General features: G+C 36.6%; 1 protein-coding gene across 4 annotated transcripts in view; it reads right to left on the bottom strand.

The window, feature by feature from the left end:
- Positions 1-1,174: 1,174 nt before the first annotated feature.
- The window catches only part of LOC139124442 (endothelin-converting enzyme 1-like), a 47,496-nt gene continuing 25,649 nt past the window's right edge, over positions 1,175-23,021 (bottom strand). For all 4 annotated transcript variants that reach the window (XM_070690576.1, XM_070690578.1, XM_070690577.1 and 1 more), the window contains 15 exons: positions 20,362-20,501; positions 19,312-19,506; positions 17,885-18,013; positions 16,486-16,662; positions 15,260-15,316; positions 13,846-13,968; positions 12,807-12,893; positions 11,751-11,878; positions 10,810-11,032; positions 9,630-9,806; positions 8,643-8,746; positions 6,646-6,756; positions 5,904-6,096; positions 4,473-4,711; positions 1,175-2,988 (listed from right to left, as the gene is read on the bottom strand). In XM_070690576.1, the coding sequence (XP_070546677.1) occupies positions 2,889-2,988; positions 4,473-4,711; positions 5,904-6,096; positions 6,646-6,756; positions 8,643-8,746; positions 9,630-9,806; positions 10,810-11,032; positions 11,751-11,878; positions 12,807-12,893; positions 13,846-13,968; positions 15,260-15,316; positions 16,486-16,662; positions 17,885-18,013; positions 19,312-19,506; positions 20,362-20,501 (2,183 nt within the window). In that variant the 3' untranslated portion in view covers positions 1,175-2,888. The remainder of the gene's footprint in view (positions 2,989-4,472; positions 4,712-5,903; positions 6,097-6,645; positions 6,757-8,642; positions 8,747-9,629; positions 9,807-10,809; positions 11,033-11,750; positions 11,879-12,806; positions 12,894-13,845; positions 13,969-15,259; positions 15,317-16,485; positions 16,663-17,884; positions 18,014-19,311; positions 19,507-20,361; positions 20,502-23,021) is intronic.

Here is a 23,021-nt window from a genome sequence, read left to right as displayed (position 1 = left end):
TTTTTTTTTCAGTCATATTTTATAACTTGAAACATGGATATCATATTACATTGGCTACAGTTTTTTATCAAAATTTTAGCAAAAATCTGAAAAAAATTGACTAGGTATATTTCATAAAGGCAACAAAAATTGAACTCAGAGCTCAAAGGATTAAGGCATTTGTTGGAGTATTTTGTAATACCGTAAAGGAATTTAACCATACAAAAAAGATGGAGGACACAGTAGTTGAAAATCATATAGGAAGTTAGTATTTTTTAAAGGTAGCTTTTGATTGGTTGATCAACAGGTGTACAGTACACGTCATATATATTCATGAAAGAGCAGACACAAGATAGCCATAAAAATTTAAAGATCAGACACAAGAAATCTATTAAAAAATACACCCTAAATACTTTGTCAACATGAAACTTGAATATTCTGAATAATATACAGTTTTTAGGAAGACAATCGATATATTTCAGCATCTTCCCGACGTAAAAGTCTACATTATCAAATATAACTTAAAGTCAATAGAATTGATTTGTGAATTTATAGTGTACAAGATCAACTCCTAGACCTCTTTCTATAGTGATCCTATACTAGCAGTCTTTTCTTTAAGTTTTAAAGTCAAGGTTATTGCGTTTTAACTGAAAAGTCAAGGTTAAAGAGTTGATTAAGGCATGTGATTTTTTCTTGGTTGTACAGTGCGGACATAGCTTTGTAAATCTACTGATCAAGCTGAGCTGTAAATAATCAGTCAGAGATGAACTTTAGGGCTCAAATAAAACAAGTTGGTCTCAACATGCCTTGTAGCGATCATTGAAAATCACTGATAAATTCAACTGTTATATCAACAGTTCGAGATACACAATACTGTCAGGATTCTATCAGGCAACAAAACTAATGTTTATGTACATGAAAAATTATCACACTTACATGAGTACTGCTTGTCAATGAGTTATACACCATACAATTGTTTCAAATTGCATTTTTGCGTGCTTTAGGACCCACACACACACACACACACACACATCCGGGTCAAGGCATTGGCACCCTTGGGTGCCTGATAACGTGAATTTCATTATTAATTTTGTAAATATGTCTCTTAAAAGAAAATTGACTATAACCTGGTTCACACAGGTAAATTTGGCCATGGCCGAAGTGGTCCGACATAATACCAGACCAGAGACAAACATGGAAGACAACTTAAGCATATCTTTACTGCATACTTGTCATACAGGCTGGAACTGGGTACATCAGTGGAGAAGTGGCATTAACATGTGTATATCTCAGTGGTACAAGCACTGTGCATGGGGCAACACAGTCTCATTTGATGAGCTAAACTTGATGGGACAATGGTGTTCCTACTACATCAGATGATAAGGACTGCATTAAAAACTTTCAGTAAATGTAAACTTGATGATCAAACTTGGCAATCATCTGGGACCAGCCCCAGTGATATGTGTCAATATGTGGCAATCTGAGCCAACTAAGTTAAGTTGGCCCTGGACCCCCTTCCGATCATTGGGACAAAAATTGGTCCAACGCTGTGCTGACACCGAGCATTAAGACAGCTTTTAAAGCACTGACGAAAAACTAATCGTGTAGCCACCGTCTGTGTGAACAGGTTATTTACCTATAAAGAATCTTTCACTCGCTTAGAGATGAACAATTTGTTACAAAATTACATGAATTGTACATCTGAACAATATTAAACAAAATTTCTTTGACCTGTACTTCGAAAAAAAAACTTGTGTGAAAAATAAGGCACTTGTTCCATAATTTTGTAAGAAAGATTCATTGAAGATGGAAGACACAGCAATTGAAACTAATTGAGAAGTCAAGTTTTTTAAAATTAGTTTCTGATTGGGTGATGAACAGGTGTACATGTCATTAATATTCATGAAAAACCAGACATACGGAAATTGTCAAAAAATACACCTGTTACCCTTTACAAAGATGAGATTATACTCTAAATATAGAGTTCACAGGAAGACACTCGATATACCAGTACTGTTATCTGGAGGCATAACAGTCTACATTGTCCAAATATAACTGAAATTTAATAAAATAGGTTTCTGAAAGTTCAAAGTTTCCAAAGTTAACTCACATACTACTTTCTACTTTGACCTTATGGCAGCCAAAGTCTTCAAACCATACTTTAAAACTTCCAACTACAGACTTGTAATGATTGGATTTTTAGACTGCAAAGTTAAGGCAATAAGATTGATTGATTGATTTCTGGACTTGTGATATTTTGTAGTTTGTATTCCAGCCTGGCAGAGAAGTATAGCTGAAATTTTGTCAAGACTCTCATAGACTATATTTTCACATCAATAGCTATCACTCAGACTGAAATGCAAAAATTGTGTCTTTGAGCACACTCTGTTGGACTGTACCCTAATGAAAGAAGTCATTGCATCAATCTCTCTAATATGGACACCCTGGCTAATACAGACAGGTCTGTCAAGGCAAACACATTACCCTCTGTACTTCAGATGCATAGCAGTAATGACACGTGTGTCCTTACCAAGTAATGTTTATCTTTTTTGTGTTTGCCAACAACTGCTATGAAATTATCAAGGAGGGTTTGCACAATATAAAATTTGTACTCCTGGGCCCAAGCTTGAACTGTTTTGAGCATGGCTGATTTTCCATAATATCAATACACATTTAAGGCACACATTTAGGCTTAGCCGATGAAAACCACCATGACACTGCCTACAAAAAAGTTCACTTTTGATTGGCTAAATCACAAACTGTTAATTACCATAAATTGATAATTATTAGCTGCTCAAACTTAGAAACTTATTGTCTGAAACTCTTTGATATAAAAAACATTTCAGTGAGATTTTGTCATGATTTCTGCTTTCTTGAAATAAGCAGTACTTGTACCATATGTTGAATTCCTACCACACGGTGCATTTCTTCTGTGGATTCATAGGGCTTCCTGAGGGGCACTTGTAGGCAGCAGAGAAGGCAGGAAAATTAGAATCAACACCAATGACCCTGCAAATGAGAATATGCATTTTAAGCATTTCATTTTAGAGACATAGGCCTCGCGAAATTGAACTGTAGATGGTATAATTAAGCAAATCACCACATCCAGCAACGATATGCGACAAGATTTGACCAGTTCTTGAAATACATGCACAAGCGATAGTGATTTTATGTATGGATGTGGTTTATTGCTATTATATTGAAATTGAATTGTATTGAATTATATTGAAAAGTATATTGAAATTTTGGTTTGGCGTGAAACTTTACAGAGGAAATTTTTTTCCAGATAAAAGCCCGTAGTGTTACAACAGTGCTATATCACCAATATCCATATAGCATGGTTATTTACATGCCTTGACCAATCAGATCACTTTATTTGCACCATCAATAGACTGGTATGATATATAATAACATAGAATGGACAATCATGTAATGTGTGAAAAGCCAGACTGCAACTACAGTGGTATATCATTATAAAGTCATCTGTGATTGGTCCATCTATTTTCTTGTCTCAGTTAGACCAATCAAAAGCTGAGACTTGTACAACAGGTATTTAAACCCCAGTTCAGATTTATTCTAAAAATCTAGCAACATATTTATATAATGATTGCAATTCCAAAGGAGAACAAAAGACAGAAACACCTAATAATCTTCTGAAGATAATAGTTAATCCCAATCCTGAGTCTTTTTGAGCCGGGCTTTAATCGATATTGGTAACTGGCAGATGTACCGTAATGAAAAGTTGAGGAAAACAGGACATGAAAACTAGCGCCACTCACACTGTAGCTCCAACAAACACTTAAAAATGTGCGTGATGCTCTAAGTTATATCAGTACAAACCAAACCTAAATGCGTTTAGCATGAAAAAAAACTGTGAAGGATTTGAAAAAATTGGCGAATTCCCTTTTCACTGTGTGTTATTACAAGATTTCATGGAAAATTTCTTTGAAAATATTTTTTCTTCAAAGTTATAATGACTAAGGCATGATTGAATAACTATCTTGTTCATCATAATCACTGCTTCTACAGTTGCCGATTGAGATTCCAGTAAGAAATCACATAAAACAGCCTAGAATACTTTTACATTGTTTTTATTATTTATTGCACAGATATTTTATTCAGTCTCTCTCTCAGTAAACACCATAACATGACAGGGTGTGACTAGCATACCGTAGCTTGAGCTGAATAGGTGAATTACTAGTGACAGGGCAGTGACTGCATCATTTGAAGGATGGTATTTCTACTATCAGGTGTAAGAAAGCCTCCTGAAAAACTGACAAAATTAAAAGCTGCAGCTACTTTTCTTTTTTTTCTTGCACACACACTTGTGACCACCCTATTCTAATCAAGTACATTAAGGTAGAGATTTAGCTAAGTGGGTTTGATTGTTATGTCTTCTCTAGGTGACCAGGTGCTGCAAGTTGTAAGTTCAAATCTGATTGAGAATGTTATGATTTCTGTTGCACCAGCAGAGTTATCTTAGTTTTCCTCACCTGTACTTAGCAATGCTATGTTCATCTGTATACACAGCCTGCACTGCAGCCTCATCCGTGTAGTAGGTACACCATATTTGAGCATGTCCGAGGAAAAATAGCTGCTCCTGTGTCATGTCCAACCCTGGAAGCGATTTCTCCTCTGAGTTGCTTTTAACCCAGTCCCTGTATGCAATATGGGCTATTTTCATTCCACCATTGTCAGCAATATTCTCGTTAATTGTAGCTTGACCATCAAGCTGGGAAAAGGACATAAAATCACATGCATGGTAATAACGATGGCGATTGGAGTGACAAAAGTTCAATGCAGTGCCCTGTCTGGCTGAAAGCAGGATCTGTGATTTTCCATGACCTGTACTGGGTACTTATAGTGAGAAGAGGGAACTTTTGTTGCATTTTTGAAAATTCCTTTGTGTTGTGTTAGCGTGATTGAGTTTATCAGTGTCGTAGCATCAAGCAGATATTATTTCCATGTTGTTTCTGAAGATGTTTAGTGTATCCATGTTGAGGTCTTCCCAGGCTTAGATTACCGAATTCCATGACAGATTTTCATGCAGAATTGTAACTTGTATTGCTCCTATTGACTTTACATCAGCCACATGTGCCATCAACTACTTTTGACATTTTCAAACTTGTGTCATTAGCAAAAACAGTCATTTGAAAATGAAAATCATCCTAATGGTAACACCAAGACCATTTACATACCAAGACTGGCGTTTTCATGATCTGTGACCTTACTACAGAAATTTCTTATTAATATGCTTTCATAATGTAGATAATATTGATTGACTAATATATTCACTAATTATCTGATCTGAATTGCCATTGCTACTTATTTCTAACCCTTTTGGTGCTGTTATTTTTCCAACCAAAATTTCATTGTAACATTTTACCAATTTTTACGAATTTTTCTGTAATTTTGTAAATAATTTGGACAAAATAGACATAAATTTTCATTGGTTACAAGTTTTGACCAAAATTTGGGGAAAAACCTGAAAAAAAATTGTTTAGGTCTGAGAAAAGTTGCTGGTTATGTTATATTCTATAAAGGAAACAAAAGCTGACTTTGGGACTCAAAGGGGTCAAGCAAAAACCTAAATTATTCATTCAGCAAAATGTTGACCTGTGAATAATAAATACCTCCAAAAGTACCAATGTGTTAATACACATAGTCAATGAATTGGTGTGTGGGATAGACGTCTCACGACTGGTATAGTCATGTGATCATAGTAAGACCATTGATTGATCGCACAATACCTAAATCATTTGCATAAAAGGACATGTAAAGGGAGCAACAGTAAAACTGAACAATTTGAAACAACACCTGTCTGCATGCAATGTTTTCATCAATCATACTGAGGAGCGCAAAAAAGACAAGGTAGGAGAAAAACAAAAGGCAAACAAAGTTTTATCACTTGAGGGCTCACTCACATGGATAGACCCCACTGGATAGTGGTTGTACTGATCCACCATACACTTTGCATGTTCTTCAAACTGGACTTCAGACAAAGGCTGCCACCAATTGACCATATTGCCATGCTCATCGTAGTGCCGTCCATTGCTGTCAAACCCATGCGTCAGCTCATGGCCGATAATCATTCCGACTCGACCAAAGTTGATAGACCTGGACAGCAAATATGAAAAAGAAGCTGAAATACCAATCTAAAATTCAAAAATCCAAGGCACAGCAGTTTAATGCATGAGTACATACAAAAATTCATGGATGAAAACGATTGCCAGGAAGAGTTTACAACAAGATGAAGACCAAGAATGAGAGTTACATGTTCTTGAAGTGGTATACTGTATCTGACACCAATCAGAGCTGTCAGACTTCACAAGAAATTTATCATATCAAACACAGCATTTTAATTACTTCTGATCACAGCTCCAAAAGTTTGTATCTAAAACCAACAAACCATATATAACAAACATCACCTTCACTATAAGATATTACTTGCAGACTAAACCTAACATAGTTCGACTCATGTGTGCGCCAAAGGTGATATGTGAGAATGCGGGACAATGGGTTCTGTTTTGTGGACACTGTCGCAAGGGCGCGTCCTGGCTGCAACACTGGTAAAATAACGGGTTAACAGCTAGCTTTATGGGTCTGTATTCCCTCACAATCAGACGTTGGACTGAAATAGTCATACATGTCTGTATCTATACTCACATTGGAAAGCTTGGATCATAGAAAGGATTCTGCAGGATCCCAGCTGGGAAAGCTATCACATTAACTGATGCACTATAATATGCATTGACCTGTGCCGGCGTCATCTCCCATCTGGAATAAAGAAAATTATACATCAGCTGTCAGATAGACCACAATCCCTCTATCCACTAGTCTGGAAACGTGACTGGTTTGTCTGTGACACTTTGTGATATGAACAAACAAACAAACAAACGATTCAAACCTTAAAACGGACACTGACACTGTTCAACGGGCCTTTATATCAATGTCGCTACCCCGTGACGTTTGCTGGGTGTTATATTCAGAATATCACAAAACATTACAACTTGTTCCCTTTAGAAACACTCAAGAATTTACTTTTTCATTAATTGGGGAATGTTGCCCCTCTAGATAAAGCTTGTAAGGGATTACGCATGAAGATCGCATTACGATCATGATCGAAAAACAAAATGGCGTCGCACTGTTCGCAAGTGTCATGACTGTTGCCAGAAATCAAGTAAGACAGGCCAAATCAGCCGAATATGAACATCAACAGTGGAGTAGTTCATTACCAAACCTGTTATAGGGTTGACATTTAGTATTTTGAGTGATATACCGGTATTTCCACATTTATGCACTGTTAAGGCATTTACATAAGTGTACATGTCCGGAGTTCGCCATATCGATGCTCTATGGGAAAATATGCGACTAAATCTACACACATTTCTGCAGTCAACTTTCCTATTTAACTCAGTTAACAGACATGATTCTCCAGAATATAGCATAGAAAACAAAATTAGATCATATTTGGGGGCACTGACATGTAGCATTGCAAGAGAAAAGGAGGACAAATTTTCCGGTGTGATTCCAGCCGTTGCTTGTGCTTTGTCAACACACTGGAAGCGATCAACCCCAGAAATTATGGCTCACTATCATCATTTACGATGGAGAAGGATCACAGAAAACACACACTGGTTTCAGGATATGGTTCTTTCTGTCTTAGTGTCATAGACAAATGCAGAGAACACTTTATAGTGCCAAAAACAGTGAAGATTTGAGAAAAGCATACAGGACAAATGTCTTGACACAGAGGTCAAACCCAAGCGATGCACTGGCATCACATGACCGCGGCTCTTGTTGCGGTTTGACTCTGCGGTCTACCGGTAGGTTATTGACACCTTTACAATAGGCCTTTCCAGACCAGTGGAGAGAGGGACTGTTGATAGACCGAACACCACCAAACCTATAAAACCTTACAATTTTTCACATCAACATTCTATCGGGGGTATTGTGCCAAGTTGCATCATAATGTTGTAAGAGGAAAAATATGGATATGCAATTGTTTTATAATGAAGATTGACCAAATGTCTTCAAGTTTACCATTTTGGCATACAGTACCTTGTATATGATATTAACATCTTGGTGCGCAACAACGTTGAAGCCCAGTTGATACGAGTTTGAGATGGCAGAGTGCAACCCATTATAACCAAAGAGAATTAAGATAGTATGTACCTCTAAAGTGAAAGACTTCAACTTTTGCTCAAACTTTCATCAGGGAATCATTCAACCATACTCTTTCAAAATAAAAATCGGGGGTCACGGTGCAAATTTTGGCATTAGAATAGCCCCAGATCACCCAAGATTTACCGATATTTGAAATTCAAAATAGCCCCCATCAATGTGTTAACTCTATGGAGAAAAATACAATTTATTTTTTATTTTAAAAAAAACAAGACGGCGAAAAGTTTTCTTACACCAAGAGCTTTAAAATGAACCCCCACAAGTGGTAGATCAGAAAAGAATTGCAAAAGTTGGAGAGTCCAAATATCTGTCCCCAAGGCGCCTTCTACCTTAAAACACCTCCCCAAAAATGGGAAGATATCAATGGCAGGAAGAGTTTAAGATACAAATATGCCTCTACCAGGTAGAACTGAATCTGCAAACCAAATTTCAACCAGCCGTGGTACAAGTTTATTCAAAGGTGTCGGAGATTAACTTACTCTGATCTGTCCACAGGTTTTCCAAGTTTATCCAGATTTTTTTGCGAGTAAAAATAACTTGCATCCAATGCATTCTTGAACAGCAATGTAGAAGACATTTCAAGCTGTAAGACACAAAATAAACAACCATCTTTGGCATCTATGCTACAAAAATAAAAAAGACTTTCAAGGCATAACAAAGAAATGTATGAAACATTGACCACATAATTTTCATAATAATACTTTGAATAATGATACTTTCATAAAAGGGCCAGTATCTGTACATTTTTACAATAATCTTTAGTATATTTGTGTTGCATGTCAATTAAAAAGTTTTGTTTTACTCTCTAAAGAATGTTAAAACAGAATATTTAGCTTGTCAACACAGCAACTAAATGTACTGTGTTTGCTTACATGACAATGCAGTCAACACATGTACAGGCTGAGTTGACAAGCTGAATACTGTGTATCTCAAGCATGTTGAGATAAAAAACTGCAGTTGACATTAAAAACAATTTTTAAAAAGTGGAAAAGAAATTATCAACAGTTACAGCTATACTGACCCTTCAATATATTTGAGCCGTTCATTTACTGGCAGAATGGTAGCATACTCAACAGAAGACGTTTTTTTTATTCTTAACCTACTGTACACCCTTTCAACATCAGAATGCTAGCCTTGCCAGTCTAGACATGCTACCAAAGTGATTGAGAACACTGCTGTTTGAGATTCCGAATATCTGTCCCCGAGGCACGTTCTGCCTGAATTTACTGTACACCATTTTCAACATCAGAATGCTAGCCTTGCTAGTTTAGACGTGCTACCCCAAAGTCATGTGCCTGGCTGTCTCACATTGGTGGCAGTGGTGGGAGTGTCACTCAATTCCCTAAAGATGACCTTTTAGGGGGAAAAGTATGAGAGGCGATGAAACTGAGAGCATCTCTTCAACGAAATGGTTGTACTGGTATGTATCACGCAGAGTCAAGGTTCAAAATAAAACTGAATCCTACCTTTTCGTAGTGCTCTTCCAGTTTTTCAGGTTGTTCCAGCCACTTTGGGTAGCCAATCTTGTCAGTGATGGCATTCAACTTCACCAGTGCCTTCTGTCTTGTTATCTCATCCATCCACTGAACAGTCGGTAGATTTTTTCTGAATGACGCTTTCAGTGCAGTCACCATACTTTCAACCTGTCAGGGTTGAATGAACAATGCAATGGGGTTATTTGTGATTTGATGAAATGTACCGGTAAGAGGCAGTGTCGGGCAGTACTGGGCACTGCTACAATCAGTTTGTTTTCTATCTGGAGTTGGATGGTTGGACTTCATTCTAAAAACTTTCCGTTGACAATATATCAAAATGCTTGCAGCAGTGTAGCATTTAGGTTATCATGGGGATAAAACGACACTCTTTGATAATCACTCACATAGATCAAAATATCATCTCCAAAGACAACATGAAAACTAACAGACTATGGTATGAGCTGGATTGACACAATACAGTCTGTAAATTAATTTTCAAAATTCTGTCATTTGGAAGCACCACCATGCAACCTTCTTCTGAAAATTCTGAGGACTTTTGTTGTACTGTGTTTGTGTTTGTGTGAATTGTTTTTTTCTGTTCAAAAAAACATACACACAAAACCTTTCAAAAATGTTCATCATTCTCAAAAATATTGGGTGCTATAACTTTATTCTAACAGTGTAAAAAAATTATTTTCCAGCTGGGCAACTCAAAATATTACAGTAATGGTTTAAGGTAGTATGCGCCTCGAAAGTGAAAGACTTAAACTTTTGCTCAAACTTTCCTGAATGAAACATTCAACCATTCTCTTACCCAATCAACAATAAAAATACAGAGTCACTCAAGTTTGGAACTAGTGAATCAAATAACCCAACATTTTGCAATATTTGAAATTCAAAATGGCCGCTATTCCTCAGTCAATTCTATGGGGGAAATCAAATTTTGGTGTTCAAAAAACTAAGACGGTGAAAATTTTTCTCCAAAATGAGCCCCCACAAATGGTAGATCAGAAAAGTATTGTAGAAAATTAAGAGCCCAACTATCTGTCCCCGAGGCGTGTTCGACTTTAACAGATGAAGAATGCTCACATTGACTTTAATGTAGCTTCTTCACGACTGTTGTACTTTGATGATAAAAATAGAATACTTGTTTCTCTGTTTGGCTACTCACTGCTGTTTTGCTCTCCGCGGTGAATTCTTCTTGTACAAACAGCGCCCCCGTAGCAAACCCCAGAGTGCTGTCAGTACCAGATACACAGGTCTTCCATCTCGGAGGGACATCAGTAATGCCCTGAGTGGCAGCAACGTACTGCATCACAATATCAATAAATGGATCAGACAATAATCCGGCAAATCCGGAGATGGATTGATACATTATGTAATCTGCAAGGATGCTAGAAGAAAATAGAAAAATACATGTAAAATAATTACCTGGAGCTCTAAACACGACATATAAATGAGGTAGAGAAACATTGTACATGTACATACACATACATAATACATAGAGACAGAGTTTGTAGCTTTTGTAATCTAAGTATCGTTGAAGACGAATTTCACTTTTTACTTGTTTGTCCAACTTATATGGACTTGAGAGCGAAATACTTACCTTACTATTACTTTAATCCTCCTGTTATGTATAAATTCAAGACCCTCCTTTCATCTCAAAATACCGTCACACTAAGGAAGTTGAGCAGATACATTTTTTTCGCGACAAAACGCAGGGAAGAGATTGCTAGAGTTGTCCACTTGGCAAATATTTAAGATTTCTTGTATATGTATGTGTATGTGTTCTTTTGAATCAGTAATTTTGTTAACTAGCGATCTGTATTGTTTTCTATTGAAGTTTGTACATTTTGGCCGGAGGCCATTAGTACTGAATAAACGAAATCACAAAAAAATAATACATACATACACACACACACACACACATACATACATACTTATCTGTACTGGTACATACATGAATGCATGCATACATACACAGGTTATCTCTTTCATCCGATTTCAATGAACAGAGGTCCAATTTCACCAAAGGAAATATAGGGGCTGAACCAAAACTTGGAGATTAAACGTTAGCACTACCTTTCTGAGATATAGAAATTGTTACCTTACCTCTTGTTTGTATTAGCAATCAGCTGTGACATATTTGTGAGGTACTTGGGTGTATACACTATTATATCATCATGGGATTTCACTTTACCCTTTCCAAAGAGTTTCTCCAAGTACAATGTGAAGTCAATCTGGAATTGGAAGGAATGCAGAGTAGATGTAGCAAACAAATAGTACATCATTAGGCCATGGCCATATGTGACGGGCAGATGCTGACCGATGGTGACTCCATTTAACAGGGGTGATCATTGATCAGCTTGACCTACAAAGTAAATTGACCAACCTGACAAATTTATTGAAATGGAACACATCAAACTAACACCATGTACATAACACGTGTTAACAAGGACTGATGTGAGAACTAGGGATTGAGGACTGCCCCTTTAAGTTCTCCATTCCTGGTTGTCGCATAAGTGCTTGTTGACATTGACTGTTTATGTGATTTTCGTCCTTTGCTCTTCTTTGAAAGCTATGCACAGTTAGTCAATTTACTTTAAAAATGTTATAATATTTCTACTGGAGATTTTTCACAAACTGAAAGTTTATGCAGGTGGTTAATTTCACATGCACTGTAAAGGCGTCGTATACTTCGAGGTCACATGTCGTATATCGATGACATTGGTGTCAAATGATATAGAGGGCGCTGTTGCATCAAATTCAAAGTGTCAATATGATGGTATTAATTACTGATCAATAACCATGGTAAGATCCAGAGCCGATATGTAACAGCGCCCTCAATGTTATGCATTGGGAAACTGAAAACCTGTGCAACGACAGATTATTTTGTGATGTTTATTAAACTTTGCTTCAAGATGCAGTTAACTGTGTTTTTACGGTAATCCAAAGATATGGGAAAAACTTTTTCCAAAAACATGGGCCAAAGTGGAATATCTCGCACTCATTAGGGAAATTTCTGACACAGACACCTCCACTTTAGGCAAGATAGAAATTCAACAACTTTAGTAAGACAGGGTATTTCAGCCAATTCGAGTATGCAACAGGTTATGGTATCTTTCCCATAAAAAAATAATACATAACTTTCATTTTCTACAGACTTACAGAAGGAATACTCTGGCTAAACTCCTGGACTGTCATTTTGTGATATGTTTTTTCCGGTTCCTGAAGTTCCTCAGAAGGGGTATATATCTGAAATGACAAAGGCAGCAAAGTAGTACAGACGTTATACAGATGTTATGTTTTGCTGACAAGTTTCTTGACAGCCAAAGCTAGTTGCCATGGTGATCAGTGAAACAGAGCTGTGCCTCGAGGGGTCATACTTTCAACGTTCACATGCAACAATGAATTCATGTCGAAAATTTTGTGACAAATTTTTCTGAAATTATCCTTACAGCCATGGTAAAATCAACATATGCTATAATATCAGCAACGAAAATCTCACCGATGGGATCAAACCCAAAACCACAAAATTTTCTGAAATTATGCTTACAGCCATGGAAAAATCACAACAATTGCAGTAACGAAAATCTCATCGATGGGATCAAACCAAAAACCGCAATAGCACAACAGAGTGCGAAAATACAATTATATCTGTCGCAATTATATCTCTCTTGTGCTATGATTGTATGCTATCATACCAATATAGATGGCCCAAATATTGATTTCTGATTTGTAGAGACATGAAAATGAGCATGCTATATTAACAATATACCGGTATTACGAGTTGGAACAGGCACGAGCTCTCAGCCAGTGAAAAATTCCCTTTTTGACGTTTCGTGTCAGATGTTCAATTTAACATCATGATATAATAACAATAAACCACCTCGGCAACAGATATAACTTGATTTTGACCAGTTCAGGACATGCCCGTATGTGCAATCACTGTCACTCGGATACATATCGGTATATCGTGACCTCGTCAAAATCACATGATATACCGTCGCTGGGTGTTGTTTATTGCTAAACCAATCATTACAATCAGCACTATTGACAGACAGAGAATGACCAGATTTCAGATTCAAAACATTAATATCTATCATTTTGTTATGTTTCTGCAATCTGTGACCCCTAATTTGCATTCTTTCTTGAATTTGACTGCACCCTGTACACAATATGAATCAAACTAAAACCAAAAACTTACAGTAGCTAGCTGTGTTTCAAAGTTGAAAATGCCTTCAACTTTGTCTTTGATGGTGGCACTATCAGCGCCTAGCAGTACAGCCAGGTTGGCAAGAAAAACCTTGTATGCTTCTCTTTGTGTTGCCTGCAATAATGGACAAAACATTGACATTAACCCTTTGAGCACTGTAATTTTTCCCCAAAAATTTAGGGCTACATTTTACCAATTTTTATGAATTTTTCTGCAATGTTCCCCATGATTTTGGACAAAATGGACAAAAATGTTTATGGGCTACACTTTAACCAAAAAGTTTGAGAAAAACCATCAACTTTAGAGATTAGAATGAAAACCAAGGTATCACGTTGCAAAATGTTCTGCCTGCAAAACAAATTACCTAATATTTACCAACACCTGAAATTCAAAATGGCGGCTATTCCTGTGTTAAACCTATCAGAAAAATAAGAATTTCGATTTTCACAAAATATTCGGTGAAAGCTTTGCTTACTCTAAGAGTCCCAACAAGTGGAAGATAAAAAAGTGATCTAAAAGTTTGAGAGTCCAAATCCCTATCTCTGAGGTGCATTTTACCTCAAAGCCCCAATCTACAAATTTTATGCATTATTTTCATGATTATAGCTCTAAACCAAAGTCGGTTCATGTAAACATGCCAAATTAACTGAAGGACATGTATAGTAGTACAGGTATAGAAGCTCACTGATTTGGACCATGCCTGCACAGTTTAACAGGCTGAATAATAAACAGGTGCTGCACTCATGAAATGGCACCTATATGGGAGAGCACAAAAAACAGTTATTTTCTGACATACACATCGTGATCACACCAGAAACACGCATGATGCCATTCACTTGAAAGGGCAACATTTTGTTGTTGTAATCTTTCTCTGTCGTGTGATTAGCTTTTGAAAATGGCGGGAAATCTAAATAGATGTTAAAACATTTTTATTCACCGGTACATGCCACTTTTGACACTAATATGACAGGTTATACACTTTTTCAGTCTTTAATGGTTCTTGTTCAAAGAAAACTCTGGGAAAATTGAGGATATTTTGAGATTTATTACTCATTTGCAGCTATTGGGCATTAATTGGTGTCAGAAACTAAATTTGCATAAAACAAAGACAAACAATACATTTTGCAGGCATTGAGATAAATACATAACATACCGGTGTGCCTTATGAAAATTTACCTGCACTGTACATTGCAGAAGTAGATCTGAATACACAGTCTAAAATGTAACTGCAATTTTGTGGCTAGCATTATCTCCAGCATCAGGCAAGTGATTTCAAAGTTTGAATGTCAAATTGCTCATTGGCTACACAGTGGAATCGCCTCTGTAACACTGCTTTTACCAGCGATGTACCAGGGTAGATGCTTTACAAATCATCATTTATTGTAATCAGAAAATAAGTACATACTGTATCATTCTTGAAGTAATATTTCTGGGAAGCTAAACCCAGGCCAGACTGTGAAATCTGAAAGATAAAAAACGCCGTGCAAAATAATCAATACATGAAATTATATGACTAAACGATCATCTTATTGATGTATTGCACCGCCAATAGGTCAATGACTCCAGTTGGAAACATGCAAGAACTATTCAATGCTTAGTGCCCATAGAAAAGTTGATTGTCAAGTTCAAATGTACTGGTATGAGCATATGAAGGGCAAAACAACAAGTGCAGCAAAAATTGACCCAAAATCAATTCGCCCTTACAAGACAGTTTTTTCACACGACATTCTTGTCACTAGATGAACATGCATATAAAAAAAATATTTGTTCATGTCACCACATGGTGAGATTTATATTTGCTTGAGATTACAACATTATAAACAATCAGTTGTCTTCAGGAACGTAACATGGTTCAATGATTGTGACACGACTGCTGTGAGCATTGTGTTGTTGCAAAGTATAAAGTGCTATGGCTTGGTTTTGTGACTGAATATCACCAATGATGGAAGACGACTTGTGCTTGTGGACTTGTTCATGCCGTCAGAGACTATTTACCCAAGCCAAGCTAAGCATGGTCTCTACCCAGGTATGAGTGAGACAGTGGACAAAAACAGCATAGTGTGGAACCTATCCTTAACGATAATAATAATAATCTTTATTTGAACTTGATAGTTTTGATAGGTATATGTCTCTTTGAACGAGGATCAAGCATAAAGAAAACTTATTCAATCCCTCATTTACAGGAGAATGCCCAATTACAGGATGATGTCCCCACAACCAGAGCGTTTTCTGAGTATGGGTCATCGACCTGAAATAAAGGATAATAATAATAATAACAACAACCCACAACCCAATGGAGCACTGAGGAGTAAAGTGTCTTGCTCCATGGCACAATTAACACCGTGCTGGATTCTCCAACTCGCCATTCTCTAACAGTGAGTCTGTTACTATGGACTGACCAGGTTTCGAACTCACCATCCTCAAATACTGAGACCTGTACCCTCACCACTGCCCCACGGTGTCTCCACAAGTTTTGTTATCCTGTCCCAGAACTTACTTGAGAAAGTACCTTTCACTCTTTCTTTTTTATTTAATGTAAAGCAAAGCGCACTGAGATATTTAATTATGTAATATGCTATAGGTATAACAGAGCTGAGGAAAGATGATGGACCAAAAAATACAATCACTGACCTCTAGAACATTGCGATCTGAATTTTTCTCATCTGCACCGACTCCTACAGAAAAGAGCGCGGCTGACCCTAGTTTGTGAGCTTTCACCAGACGGTCTTCCAGACTGAACTTGTCCTTGTGCCAGTGTCCAGAAAGGCTATCATTGGTCAGAGTCCAGGATCCAAGATTGCCTATTAACTGAAATAGATCAATATGGGATGGATTGTCTACAAACTTATATCATATGCAGTATTGCAGCCAGGATGCGCCCTTGTGACAATGACCCCACAACGGAACCCGTTGTCCTGCATTCTCGCATACTGCGGGTCCGTTCGCATGCACTCATAGGTCAACTGTGTTGGGCACAGTCTGAAAGTAATATCTGTTACTGACAATTACCTTTGATTTGCATGATTATTTTGAGGTTTATATTTACAGACTTTCAGAGCGATGATTAATAGTAATCAGAACACAGCACTGCACTTGATATCATAACTTGCTTGTGGTCTGACTGAGCTCTGATTGGTAGTAGATACGATATACTTGCCTGAAATTCAAGCAGAGCAACGCGGTCTTGATAACTGTACTGTTTTGTGTGTGTAACTAATTGGTTAAAAAATAATATAAAATTTGATTGACAACTGTCACCTGTTGTCCCTAAAATATGCAAAATGTCCCAAAATAAATCATAGTGGGACACGGTGTACCCTGATTTAAAAATCCTGACTGCAACACTGATATGTAGATATATATTTATTTACACATGTCTTGTGTACCTGTGTGCAGAATACAGCTACAAACAACACATTATAATACAGCTGCATTTGTCAATAATGTTGATCATGATTTCAGGTTGTTTCAAAAATATAGCAGCACTGCGCAACATCGGACAACGCTGCCTAAAATTTGGACAAATTTTGTTGTTGCAAGAGCGGCTGTTGTTGCAGCTTGTACTACTCAGAGCCATAAATTCATACAAATAAGTGTGACTTTTAGTGGCCGTTGTAACACTAGCAGGTTTTACTTTTGTCGTTTATGCGGGAAAATGCAAACCAATATTTATTTATGCATATTAATGAGAGAAAAAATGACTACACACATACAAACTGTGTTGACAAAAAGAATACTTGAAATTTCAGCACGACAAACTTATTAGGGTCAGACACAGTAGTTGATATACAGAAGCAGAATACTGAAAAACTTGCCACAAGTTACAGCTTTATGTCCCTTTGATGCTTGGGCAAACATTTAATCGCAGTGTAATCTTTATCTTGTTGAAAATTGCATATACAGTCCCAAAGTTAGTCAATAATTAGTGTATACACACACCTAAATTAGTACATTCTAACAAACTTCTTTTAGCTTGAAAGTAAAATTTTAAATAATGCTAAAAGATACAGCTAGTGGGGCTTTAACTTACCTCTAACATCGGCGTAGCACCTAAACTATTGATGGCCGTCATGTTCATACATGAGTTATAATACTGTTTGGCCTTGGCGATGGCTGTGTTATATTTACCTTTGTAAGAGTAGCCTACTTGTTCCAGCAGCTGAAAATCGATTCACAGTAGATAGAAAATATGTGATATTCAGACTGAAAGATCCTGTGGATTAAGGCAGAATGTGCCTCGGGCACAGATATTCCAACTCTCAAATTTTCATAATTCTTTTCTGATCTACACCTGTGGGGGGCTCATTTTAAAGCTCTTCAAGAAAGACAAACTTTTACTGACTTAGTTTTTAGAATATTGAAAATTGTGGTTTTCCAAATAGAGTTAACACAGGGATGGCAGCCATTTTACATTGAAATATCAGTCAATATTACATAATTTGTTTCTGCAGTACCAAAATTCACCCCTCATTTGAATTCTTGATTTGGTAAGGGGCCGTCGATAATAAACGCTGACACACAAGAAACGTAATTCCTTCGTTTTACTTGAAACCCCCCCCCCCCCCAAACGAAAGTTCTTATGCGAAATCAATTTTGTATTATGATGTCGTTTCTGACAAACCCACACGCACCTCTCCGATCCGCACGCCCATGAAAAAATATCAGAAGGGCACATTAATTAATAAACCTCCACTTTACGTGTTTCACTTTTTAAGACAGAATATTTTAATGTATTTTGCACGTAGGAAAATGTTTCACATACATGTTTCAAGTTGAAAAAGCATACAGGTTTTTATTTCACATTCATGTCTTTTCGTTGTCTTTTCTGTCTCCGTATTTTGTGGTCATTCTGTTCTCGATGGACGCCAAGGTAGTTTTGCGTTCTCGCTGCAAAGTCGCACTTCGAAAACAATAGAAAATCCTTACGCGATTTTGACGCACACAAAACGAAATGAGCTTTTACCCCCTCCCCCCTAAACGAAATTACGTTTGTCGTAGTCAGCTTTTATTATCGACAGTCCCTAAGAGAACGGTTAAAAGTTTCTTTGAGGAAAGTTAACCATACACTAACAATACTTTTAAACTAAATTGTTGATAATATTGGAAAGGTATTTTATAAAAAGCTTTCATTGGCAAGTAAAGCTATTGTACAGATAGTATACATACTTAGTAAAGTACCTATACAATATATCTAAATCACTGAGAAGACATTTCAGTTGTTGCCATGGAAACATACATGTATGCAAATTTCTTCATATTTTATCCAAAATTTTTACAAAAGCAACAATTTTTTTTTAGTTCCAGCAAAGTTGAACTCCTGTACAGAGAGGGATACAACAGTATATATTTGTAAGCAAAATATGTTAAAAATTCTAAGCAATGAAAAGTAAAAATAATGATAAGAAATGAAAACTTCATACAGATATATATTACAGATATATATTGGTCTGACGTTACCTTTTTCAAAATTGCTTGATTCTTTTCATAAACAATACTGAATGAGCTCCATTTTGATCTTCCAGCGGGAGGGACGACATCTCGCAGAAACCCCCCACAGGAATACTGGTAGAAATCCTGACAGGGGTCGACACTCTGGTTCATATCTGTCAGAACCATGGCACTGACTTCAACACACTTGGGTTCCAGGCAGACCTAGGGAAAAGATGGGTGAAGAATTCATTTTTTGACAAGATTTGAAATACGAGCTGATGCCAAATCTGACAAGAATTGCACACGAGTGCTGCTTCTCACTCCTTGAATGGTTTTGGGTTTTTTTGTAATTTGTTCCCTGACACTAAATTCCCCAAAATGTTTGACAGCATTCTGGTTTTGATTTGACTTTTGCTCACACTTTCCCAAGCAATACTTTCAACCATCCTCTTGTCAAATCCAGAATAAAAATCAAGGGTCACAGTGCAAACTTTGCTACTAGAAAAACGACCCAATATTTACGATATTTGCAATTCAAAATGGCCGCCATCCCTAATTAATTAATTAATTTTTTTGATTTTTGAAAAACTAAGACCTTGGAAACTTTCCTTACTTTAAGAGCTTTAAAATGAGCCCCAAAAAGTGCTAGATCAGAAAAGAATCGAAAATGTTTGTGTGTCTAAATATTTGTCCTAAAGGCACATTCTACCTTAAAATCATGTTTTGAAGTGTAATACTATGCATTTCATAGTATCGTTTATTAACTTGTCGAAAGTCTCAGCAATTCATATGATAAGATGTTCAAATAATAATTTTGCGGTCACATTTTTGAACTACCAAAGTTTTGTTTGGGAGAGGGGAGACATTTTAAAGGTCAACAGCTATCTGTTTCATTTGCTATGTTTGTGTTTAGTTTTCCTTTCAGAGGACTTCATCTTCTTCCCACCATATTTTAGTGGAGCCCTGCAGTATAATTGGCAGAATTGGACCTGTGTACTGTAGAAATAGGGGTCAAAGCATCAAATAATGACATACTCAAAAGAATTCTGATGTGGATATATTAGCACTCTTAATTACCTGAGAATTCACAGCATAGTAGTAACCGAATGTGCCAGCTGATGCAAGCGTCAAGATTATAATAAGAAGGATCAACACTACAGCAATCAAGAATTTTTCCAATAATGTCAGCCTCCGTTTGGGTGGATTGGTCACCGCCCCTGAAAAAATAAAAGAATTTATGAAATGAATGAGTTCCTGTACAATTGCAACAGTATTTTGGCCATTTTGATTAAATCACAGTACATGGTACATTGGGGCATGAAATACCTAGATGGCACACTGCATTGTGCATGTCCATGTAACCTAACTGGTGCAGCTGGATTGCTGGACCAAACTGCATACTACATGTGTTTTGAAAATAAAATACAGCATATGTTCACCCAAGCATCATGTTTTGGTATGGACTGTTTACAAAAACATAACGTCAATGACACTTGGCTTACATTTTGTTTGCTGTGGTAGGCCAGCTATGAGTGAGTATACTTAACTAAGTTTACCTCTGTGAAAATGCACACAAAGTTTCAAAGCAATCAGACGAGTGATTTCTGAGAAAATGATTTTTTGACCAAAAATGGGAAAATTGCTCAAAGTTACAAATATGATAATGTCACCACAATTTGAAGACACTCAATTAAGATTACCTCTAGGTACATGCATACCAAGTTTCAAAACAATCAGAATGGTTAATTCAGAAAAAATGATTTTTGACCAAAAATGGGGAAATTTGCCCCCTAAAATACAAATATGAAAATTTAACCACAATTTGAGTAAATCTGATGGAGGCCACCCCTACGATCATGCATACCAAGTTTCAAGGCATTGGGATAAGCGCTTTCAGAGAAGAAGATTTTTTGACCAAAAATGTGAATAATTGCCCTAAAAATTATTTAATACGAGTATCAACATTTCACCACAATTTGAACAAATCTGACTAAAGTCACAATAAAAAACCTGCATACCAAGTTTTAGCAAACCTGGCCTGTGATTACATAGTTGTTGTAATTTGCAGGATTTTCACTTTTTTTCCCCTCATTTGCATATTTTTGACTTTGTCATGTTCATTTGAACAAATTCACATCTCCACCCCTTGTTGCACCTATACATCAAATACTAAGATGGTACGCGCTGCAGTTTTTGATGTGGACAGACATACGTACCTATATACCAACATACATACAGTACATCTACCGGTATATATACTTACAGGTACACATACTGCTGACCTACCATTTCTTTAGTATTATATACATATACAAATGTAACCCCTTTTTGTCTGGTCTGTTTATAACTTAAATATGCAGCCATTTTTTGATCTTCTCTACAGATATTCCATTGCCGTGCCACGGGTAGTTTCATACATAATCCAGCTTGTCTTGTGTTCATGGATTAAAAATTAAATTTTATAGATGACAGTGGGAATATACTTTGAAAATCGGGTTTTACATGTATTATACCGTACATCTACCAATGACAACAATAAATTTTTACATACAGTACACTTAAAAAGTCGTATGGAATGTCCATTTCATGACATTCTCAGTTTCCAAAATTCTGACTGCCTCTGTGAGTTCACTGTTGAAAAGTTTCAAGGGACCCATGGGACGATGTCTCTGTAAGTTTATTGTGAAACAGTTTCAAGGAACCCATTAGATAATTGCCAGAATATGTCTCCCACTCTGTACTTGTATTACACAGGCTATCCAGAAGAGCAAATGAGATTCGCTTCATCAACAAATATTCAGACTCTCAAATTTTCACAATTATGGTTAATGAAAATTAAGCGGCATTTCTTTGATCTCTGTGTACTCTCTCATTTACAATTTCTTGTAAGGTTGTACCGTAGATGCCTTAAAAGATAAAGATTTAAACTTTTGCTCTAACTTTCCTACACAAAACTCAACTCTTACCAAATTAAGGATACAATCAGGGCTCACCGTGCAAATTTTGGTACTAGAGAAACAATTACCTGACATTTACGAATATTTGAAATTCAAAATGTCCGCCATCCCTGTGTTAGGAAAGCAGTCTTTCTGATTTATCAAAACCGAAGACAGTGAAAACTTTTCTCTCTCCAAAAGCTTTAAAATCAACCCCTAACCAGATATGAACTGAAAATGCTCACGTGTTTCATACAGTTATGTGTAAATTTGAACCTTTGCCACATGTTTGCAACTTCATTGAAAGTATTATGATCAACATAATGAACAATAATCACCGCCGATTAATTCTCAAAGGTCATGAAGTATACAAATATGTAATTAGCTGAAATAAAAATATTAAAGTTCTTTGACTGCTGTCATTGTATCACCATTTTATATAGCAAGTGTAATTACCGTTGGCCAAGTCCTTCAAGCCATATATGCCGAGCTGTGAAAGCTCATTAGATATGCAAATTGTAAATTAGCTGACATAAAAATGTGAAATGACTTTCGATATTGTTTTAACCAGGTATCATCATCAATGTTGTCATGTTTTGCCAACTTTGATCAAGTAAATCCCAGTATATATCCCTAATAAGCAAAGTTCATTAAATATGTAAATTAGGAATTGACTTAAGGTGGTTGGAAAGGCTAGAGCGTCAGTTATAAATTTCAACAAAACTATTAAAATATAAAAGTAGTCAACATTCCCTGTGGAATAAAAAAAACTAGACATTTGGGCACAAAGGCATTGCAAAG

The sequence above is a fragment of the Ptychodera flava genome (assembly GCF_041260155.1).
Source record: "Ptychodera flava strain L36383 chromosome 23 unlocalized genomic scaffold, AS_Pfla_20210202 Scaffold_24__1_contigs__length_23054250_pilon, whole genome shotgun sequence".
Classification (NCBI taxonomy): domain Eukaryota; kingdom Metazoa; phylum Hemichordata; class Enteropneusta; family Ptychoderidae; genus Ptychodera; species Ptychodera flava.
Note: the sequence above shows the minus strand (reverse complement) of the source record. Positions and strands in the feature narration are given on the sequence as shown.